The sequence below is a fragment of the Grammomys surdaster genome, unplaced genomic scaffold, assembly GCF_004785775.1.
Source record: "Grammomys surdaster isolate TR1022 unplaced genomic scaffold, NIH_TR_1.0 352, whole genome shotgun sequence".
Lineage (NCBI taxonomy): Eukaryota > Metazoa > Chordata > Mammalia > Rodentia > Muridae > Grammomys > Grammomys surdaster.
In genome coordinates this window covers 678,876-687,881 of record NW_021604771.1, presented here as the reverse complement: position 1 = coordinate 687,881, position 9,006 = coordinate 678,876, and the positions used below count along the sequence as shown (strand labels likewise).

Genomic DNA, 9,006 nt, shown 5'->3' with positions numbered 1-9,006 from the left:
GTGTAGTCCTGGCTGTCCTGGAACTCACTCTGTAGACCAGGCTAGCCTCGAACTCTCGAACTCAGAAATCCGCCTGCCTCTGCCTCCCAAGTGCTGGGATTAAAGGCGTGCGCCACCACCGCCCGGCAAGAAATACTACTTTTAAGGCTGGAAATGATTGCACCACTTTAATCCCAGCACTCAGGAGGCAGAGGCAGGTGGATCTCTGTGAGCTGGAGACCAGCCTGGTCTGCATAGTGAGTTCCAAGACACTCAGCGCTACATAGAGAGACCCTGTTTCAAAAAACAAATGAACAAACAAAAATTAATTGAGGACTTCGTACAACGTATTTTGATCATATTAGTGATGGTTTGTATATTCACGGCCCAGGGAGTGGCACTATTAGAAGGTGTGGCCTTGTTGGAGTAGGTGTGTCATGTGGGTGTGGGCTTTAAGACCTTGGTCCCAGCTGCCTGGAAGCCAGTCTTCTCTTAGCTGTCTTTAGAACAAGAGGTGGAACTCTCAGCTCCTCCTCCAGCCTTATGTCTGCTTGGACACTGCCATGCTCCCACCTTTTTTTTTTTTTAATTAATTTTTTTTTTATTTATATAAGTATACTGTAGCTGTCTTCAGACAGACCAGAAGAAGGCATCGGATTCCATTACAGATGATTGTGAGCCATCATATGGTTGCCGGGAATTGAACTCAGGACCTCTGATAGTGCAGTCAGTGCCCTTAACCACTGAGCCATCTCGCCAGCCTACACCATGCTCCCACCTTAATGATACTGGACTGAACCTCTGAACCTCTAAGCCAGCCTCAATTAAATGCTGTTCTTATAAGAGTTGTTTTGGCCATGGTGTCTGTTCACATCAGTAAAATCTTAACTAAGAAGTTGGTACTGGGAGTGGGGTATTGGTGTGATAGGCCTGACCATGCTTTTGTTTGGAAGAATGTGGATTTTGGGATTTTGGATTTGGAAGGCAGTGGAATGTTTTAAGTGGGGCTCTCCTAGGAGGAATATGGAAGACTTTGTTGCTGAGGGCGATTTGAACTGTGGAAGCCTGGCTCTAGAGGTTTCAGACGAGGAGAAAGTCAATGTGTGGCCAAGAGACTGTTCTTGTGAAAATTTGGTGAAGAATGTGGCTGCTTTTTGTCCTTGTCTGAAGAGTCTACCTGAGGCTAAGGTGAAGAGAGTTATATTAAGTGTATTGACAAAGGAAGTCTCCGAAAAGCCCAACAGAGACTTTGTTCTCTGGTTAAGTCTCATGAAGAGTGTTTTGAACAAACATAGCAAGCTGAGAAAGGAAAAATATGGAGGCTGAGTCTGGAGGATTGTCTGGAGTTTGAGGTCCATCTGGGCTACAGATCAAGATCCTGGTTAAAAATAATAAAAGTCAGGCAATGGTGGCACATGCATTTAACCCTACTACTCTGAGTTCGAGGCCAGCCTGGTCTGGATGGCCAGGGCTACACAGAGAAACTGTCTCACAATACAAAACCAACCAAACCAATCAAACAGAACAGAACAAAAAATCAAAAAAGTAGTAAAAGGCCGGGCGGTGGTGGCGCACACCTTTAATCCCAGCACTCGGGAGGCAGAGGCAGGCAGATTTCTGAGTTTGAGGTCAGCCTGGTCTACAGAGTGAGTTCCAGGACAGCCAGGGCTACACAGAGAAACCCTGTCTCAAAAAAAAACAAAAAAAAAGTAAAGGAAGGAGAAGGAAGAAGAGGAGGGGAAGAAAAGAAGAAAGAAGAAAAGAGGAAAGAGGGAAGAGGGAAGAAGGGAGGAGGGAAGAAGGGAGGAGGGAAGAGGAGGAAGAGGCTCAGCAAAATTCCTTAACAAGTGAAAATACTTTTGATTCCAGCCCAGCCACCTGAATTCAGTTCCCCAGAGCCCATCAGGAAGGAAAGAACTGACTCCCAAAAGCTGTTCTCTGATCTCACACTTGCACAAGCACTGCAAGGCCCAAGCTCACACATGTGTACACATGCACACACACACACCTGCACTCACACATTTTCTTTTTTAAAAAAAGGACAGTTGGAGATACAATTTAAGGTTGGAGATAGGGTTTTTCCCTGGCAGCCACAGAGCTAGGGGAAAGCGTGGGGCCAGAGAGAGGGTTCAATTGTTAAGAATGCTTGCTGCTCTTACAGAAGACCAGGCTTCAGTTCTCAGCACCAATGTTGGTGTCTCACAGCCCCCTGTAACCCCAGCTCCAGGTGGTCTGACGCAGTCTTCTGGGGTGCATATCTGGACATACATGTACACACGTAAATAGAAACATAAATCTTTTTAAAAATGTGGGGGGTGGAGGTGGCTTACCAGTTAAGAACACTGGTCTATTTTCTAGAGAACCTGGGTTGGAATCCCAGCACACACGGTAGCTCAAAACTGACTGTGCTTCCAGTTCTATCGAGATCTGATGTCCTTTTCTGGCCTCTTTAGGAACTGTGTGCATTTTGTCCCCACATATACATGCAGGAAAAACACAGATACACATAAGAATATGAATGTATATTTATGTATACATATTCAATTATATATATATTCATATTCTTGTGTGTATATGTGTTTTACCTGCATATGTATCCATATATGTATGGGTATGGTGGTATTCAGCTATAATTTCAGCACACAGAAGGTAGATGTAGGAGGATCAAAATGGCAAAGTCATCCTTAGCTACAGAGGGAGTCTGAGGTCAACCTGGGCTACGTGAGGCCTTGTCTCAGAAAATAAAATGGGGCTGGAGAAATGGCTCAGCAGTTAAGAGTAGCGGCTGTTCTTCCAGAGGACCCAGAGTTGACTCCCAGTTCCCACATTAAAGCTCACAACTGTCTGTAACTTCCATTCGGGAAATCCAATACCCTCTTCTGGCCTTTGAAGGCAACTAGGCGCTATGCACACAAGTGGTACACACAAATATATATATACAGGGAAAATATATAATACAGCAAAGTTAATGTTAAAAAAAAAACATGGAAAGAGGAAGAAAAGTATGTCTTCTCTGCCTGGGTGACAGAGGAGGGACTTTACCTCCTTGAACTGTGGGTGGGCAGCATCCTTCAAAAGCTGGAGAATCAGCACCTCACTCGTGGACAGGAACACACCGCTCTGCTTCATCCGGGACAGCGCCACCAGACGGTTCATCTCACTATGGAGGGACAGAGCAACAGGAAGAGAGGGCGAGTGTCTATGCTGTGCCACATCTGTGCTGTACAGTTTTTCTCTCAACTGGAACCTTCTCTCCAGGTGAGAGGGAGAGGCTCAGAAGACTCAGGAGGTAAACAAGAGACCACATGCAGAGCTAGGGAGATGGCTCCGTGATAACGAACACTGGCTGCAAACCGGGCGGTGGTGGCGCACACCTTTAATCCCAGCGCTTGGGAGGCAGAGGCAGGCGGATTTCTGAGTTCGAGGCCAGCCTGGTCTACAGAGTGAGTTCCAGGACAGCCAGGGCTACACAGAGAAACCCTGTTTCAAAAAAAAAAACCCACAAAAAACAAACAAACAAAACCACAAAAAACAACAACAAAAAAGAACACTGGCTGCGGAGCTGGAGAGATGGCTCAGTGGTTAAGAGCACTGACTGCTCTTCTAGAGGTCCTGAGTTCAATTCCCAGCAACTTCATGGTGGCTCACAACCATCTGTAGTGGGATCTGATGCCCTCTTCTGGTACATATATATATTACATACATGTATATAATACATATATATATGTGTGTGTGTGTGTGTGTGTGCGTGTGTGTATTTATATATTAAAAAAACAAAAACAAAACACACTGGCTGCTCTTGCAAAAACCACGGGTTCAATTCCCAGCACCCACATGGCAGTTCATGGTCAAGAACTGTAACTGTAGCTCCAGAGAGTCTGGGGCTCTCTTCTGACTTCTGCAATCATACATGTGGTTTTGTTTATATATGTGTAAATATGTAAACAAAACATTCATACACATAACATGAAATTTTAAAAGGCCACACATGCCCAGTTGAGAAAAAACTTTGGAGAGTCTCAAAGGCTCTTATCCTGCGTTATAAAAGGAACCAACAATAGGAGCAGTCAGGAAAGTGACTAACTGCAGGGCAGCTGGGGAAAGAGAGACTTCGCTGGAAGGAGAGGTTCTCAGACAGTTGAGCTGTCCGCAAGCTGTCCAGAGGAAGCCAGGCCTGCAGCTCTCATGAATCCTACACCTGTGCTGATTGGGGCCCTTCAGTGAAGCAGTTGTCTCTGAGTCCACTCCTCACCCATACTCCCATTAGTGACCCCAATAAAAACTCATTGGCCCAGTGTGGTTAAGAGCGCTGGTTGCTCTTCAAGAGGACCCAGGTTCAATCCCCAGCAGCCACATGGGAGCTCACAGGTATCGGTAACAACAGATTCCAGGGGAATATGACACTCTCACACCAAAGTACATAAAATAAACTTTTAAAAAAAATTAAAAAAATAACTCATTGGCTCACTGAGTTCCACCTTGGTGCAATGGTTACTCTGGTCTGTAGTCCACTCCCTTTCTGGGGTAAGTAGGTGTTTGTGTGTTGGGATTCCTAAGGAAACATCTTTCACAACAATAGGACACACATGTCCCCAGATGCCCCCAACAAACACCCACCACAAGGCGACCTTCTCACCTTTGAGACGAGCAGGCATCCACTGCTACATGAACCTCTAGCCCTTGATCCAGGAGGTCCAGAGCTGTGTTCTAAGGCGTAGAGAGGGGTCAAGGTGAGACTCAGAGCAGAACTGGGCCCCATAAGGGGAGGTGAGGATCCTAGGCCAGAAATGGAGAGTGAAATGGCAGATGAGGAAGTCTCAGGTCAAGACTAGGGCCCCAGGACAGAAGGAAGGACATAAGGGAGGGCAGGAAGATTAGACAACCCTGAAGACAAAGAGTCTCACCAAAATGCAGCCTTGGGTTTCAATGCCACAGAGTAGTACGGACTGCAGCTGGGGCAATTTGTCCAGCTCCTGTTGAAGCGGTGGCACCATGCTGAGGGATGTTTTGCTTATGGCTTGCAGGCCCTGAGCACCCAGCTCAGGAACTGTGGGGCCCAGGCCTTGTGGGTAATGCTCTGTCAGTAAGACAGGGATATCAAATATCCGGGCCACCTGTATAGGAGGGAAAACATTGTGTTGGGACCCAAGGATGAGGGCTGATGACCAGATTCCTGAGTCTGAGGGACAGGAGTGGGCCTGGAATCCCGTGTTTGGGGGAGGAAGGTTTCAGTCTGCACTCCTCAGACTTGGGAACACAAAGGTGACTTGTACCTTAAGCATCCGAGCAGCCATTGAGACGATCTGTGGGAAGTAGAGGACTCTGTCTCGAAGTTTCTCCTGCATGTCACATAGGAACAGGATGGAGGACTCTGGGAGGATCCGGCCGAGGCTAGCCCTGGCTGCTGCCATTGTCTGGGGGTGGACAGAGGGACAGTAGGCAGGGTCAGGCAGGGACAAAAGTACAGGGACTCATTGATGGCCAGTACAGGTGGCTCTGTGGTGGCCTGTGCTCCCTGTCCTCCTGCTCATACCTCTGGGCCTTCTCACCCATTGTTATTGGCCAGGAATTCCTACTTTTATATCTACATCCCTCCCTCCCTCTCCTTTTCCCCCTCCCTCTCTCCCCCTCCCTCCTTCCTCCTCCTCTTCTCCCCTTCCTCCTTTTTTCCCTCCTTCCCTCCCTCCCTCCCTCCCTTCCACCCAGCTCATTGGTGAGGCCACTTGCCCCCAAAAGCTTTCTCTGAGCATGTCTACCTTGTTCTCAGTGTCAGCCTCTCAGACTGTACCCCCTTTCTCCTCTCCCAAGGCTGTACAATGCTGGCAAGTAATTCTGTGACCTCTTTCTACCTGTCCCTAATGGAGCTCACTCAGGCCTCCAACCTCTGGGGAAACTGAGTCTTAATAAGGTGACCTGCTCAGGGACATACAGATGTTGGACACTGTCTCTGAGATAAAAAGTGCCACGGTTGGGGGTGGAAGTGGGCGTTATGGGGCTGGAGAGACCGCTCAGCTGTTAAAGGATAGGATCACAACCAAAAAATATAAGTGCCACAGGGATTTTCTATGTAGCTAGCCCAGGCTGGGCTTACACAGAAACTTACAATCTTCTTGCCTCATCCTCCTGAGTTCTGGGGTGGCAAGCATGTGCCACCATGCCAGGTTCTTTGAGATCCTTTAGTAGCTGGCTTGGCCAATACTTCCCTCTAGCCTTGGCTTACCCATGTATAAAACACTGTTGCATGGCTGGGTGGTGGTGGTGTACGCCTTTAATCCCAGCACTTGGGAGGCAGAGGCAGGCGGATTTCTGAGTTTGAAGCCAGCCTGGTCTACCGAGTGAGTTCCAGGACAGCCAGGGCTACACAGAGAATCCCTGCCTCGAAAAACCAAAACCAAAAAAAAAAAAAAAAAAAAAAAAAACACTGTTGCTGAAACTCTTTCTGGGTCTTGAAAAGAAAGGGTGGTCCCCACAGGATGGATACTAATTTGCTACAGAAAGTAACAAAAGCCTAACACGTGCTACATCATAGAGAACCCCCAAAATATTACACTTAGTTAAAGACGCTAATGCATGCTCATGACCTAGTCATATGAGACCACCAGAATAACCCAAGTATGGTGGCTTGCACTGTATCCTAGAGCCTAGGACAGCAAGAATTGCTGAGGGTGAACATGAGTTCCAAGTCAGCCCGGGATACAGAGCCTCAAAAAGCTAAAAACAGATCTGGCAAGATATCTCAGTGGGTAACAGTGCCTGCCAATGAACCTAAGAACGTGTGGCTGACTGGACTAGGTAAAAGGAGAGAACCAACACCCATAGGTTGTGAACTCTGACCTATATGTGACACACCTCTCCCCCACCCCCTTATAAAATAAGTACATGTGGGGCTGGGGGAATGGCTCAGTGGTTAAGGGCACTTGCTGTTCTTGCAGAGGACCAGGGTTTGATTCTCAGAACCTATACGGTGAGTCACAACTGTCTGTTACCCTATATTCATGTGGTGCATAGATATGCAGGAAAATGTACGTGCATGCACACACACACACACACACACACACACACACACAAAATTAAAAACAAAAAGCCAGAAATAATGACAATGACACACAACCAATAAAACAAAAGGAGAAATGTACAGTATAGTCAATACCAGGAATGTGAACGGCCAGGGGATGGAGGAGGGAGAATTTACGTGACTGTTAATGGTTTCCATTTGGGGGAATAAAAATGTCTGGAACCTAGATTAACAGTGGTGGTTACTCATATCATTGTCATGCTAAAGCTCACCTTATTCTCAAATAGCGGAGAGCACTGGGAATGCAGCTCAGTTGGTAGAGACCTTACCTCAGCAACACATAAACCACTGAGGTGGCACAGACGTGAAATTCCAGCCAGCACAGATCAGGCGGTGCCAAGGTCACCTACTGCAACATAGTTGAGGCCAAGGCCAACCTTGGCTACATGAGACTCTCCTTCCAAAACCCAAGTTTTGTTATTGTTGTTGTTTTGAGACAGGGTTTCTGTGTGTAGCCCTAGCTGTCCTGGAACTTGTTCTGTAGACCAGGCTGGCCTCGAACTCAAAGATCCACCTGCCTCTGCCTCAAAAGTGCTGGGATTAAAGATGTGTGCCACCACTGCCTGGCCATTATTTCATTTTCCATTACTATTTTTATATGTGTGTGGTTTGTCTGCATGTGTGCTTATGTACCATGTACACACAGTGCCCATGAAAGACAGAAGAAAGGAATCGAATCCCTGGGAACTGGAGTTACAGTCAGTTTCGAGCAACCATGTGGGTGCTGGGAATTATCCTTTCTCAGGGCAGCCAGTGCTCTTAACCACTGAGCCATCTCACCCATCGTCCAAAACTAACTTTTTGAAAGGTAATCTTCCTCCCCACCCCACTTTGTGATGCACGTATGTGTGGAGGACAGAGGTCAAAAATGGGTGTCTTAGCCGGGCGGTGGTGGCACACGCCTTTAATCCCAGCACTCGGGAGGCAGAGGCAGGCGGATTTCTGAGGTCAGCCTGGTCTACAGAGTGAGTTCCAGGACAGCCAGGGCTACACAGAGAAACCTTGTCTCAAAAAACAAAAACAAAACAACAACAACAAAAAACCCAAAAACAAAACAAAACAAAAATGGGTGTCTTTGCTTAGAAGCCATTCCTCTGTATTGTGAGACAGGGCCTTTCCCTGGAAAGCGGGGTGCCCAGATTCAGCTAGACTGGCAGGACAGTGAGCCCAGGGACCCTCCTGCCTACTCCTTTCCAGTGGTAGCATTACATGGTCACAGGCCCAGCCCTGACATTCTATGCAGGAGCTGAGCATGGAATTCAGGTACTCTTATGTACATTTCAAGCACTTTACTGAACGAGCCATTTCTCCAGCCTAAGTAGATAAATTTACATATATTATAATTGTATTATATAGTATACATATTGCATAATATCATATTATATATTTGTTATTGCTATATTAAGATACATAACATTTAATATATAAATTATATATAAACTATTATATAATACACATTTTACATATAATATATAAAATATGACATTACATAATAATATGATTTACATTATTTATAACACACACACATTAATTGTATTTGTATGAGTGTTTTGGCTGCACGTATATGTAATGCCTACAAAGAACAGAGAAGTATGTCAGATTTGCTAGAGCTGGAGTTATACATGGTTGTGAGTTGCCATGTGGGTGCCGGAAACTGAGCCTGGGTCCCAAGATGGTAAAGTTTACATGTATTTTACCACAATTCAAAAGAAAAAAAAAAATGAGTCAGGCAATGAGTACTTGAATCCCAGTACTCAGGAGGCAGAGACAGGCCAGCCTGTTCAAGGCCAGCCTGGTTTGCAGAGTGAGTGCAGGACAGCCAGGGGTACACAGAGAAACTCTGTCTCGAAAGATCAAAAAAAAAAAAGCAGAAAGAGGAAGAGCAAAAGGAAGGAAGGAAAGAAGGAAGGAAGGAAGGAAGGAAGGAAGGAAGGAAGGAAGGAAGGAAGGAA

At 46.4% G+C, this 9,006-nt stretch overlaps 1 protein-coding gene across 1 annotated transcript in view; it reads right to left on the bottom strand.

The window, feature by feature from the left end:
• Positions 1-9,006, bottom strand: part of LOC114631145 (isochorismatase domain-containing protein 2) — a 24,612-nt gene that overhangs the window by 3,579 nt on the left and 12,027 nt on the right. The window contains exons 2-5 of the mRNA XM_028779439.1: positions 5,253-5,393; positions 4,884-5,093; positions 4,616-4,686; positions 3,022-3,139 (exon numbers count right to left, since the gene is read on the bottom strand). Coding sequence (XP_028635272.1) covers positions 3,022-3,139; positions 4,616-4,686; positions 4,884-5,093; positions 5,253-5,390 — 537 coding nt within the window. The 5' untranslated portion in view covers positions 5,391-5,393. The remainder of the gene's footprint in view (positions 1-3,021; positions 3,140-4,615; positions 4,687-4,883; positions 5,094-5,252; positions 5,394-9,006) is intronic.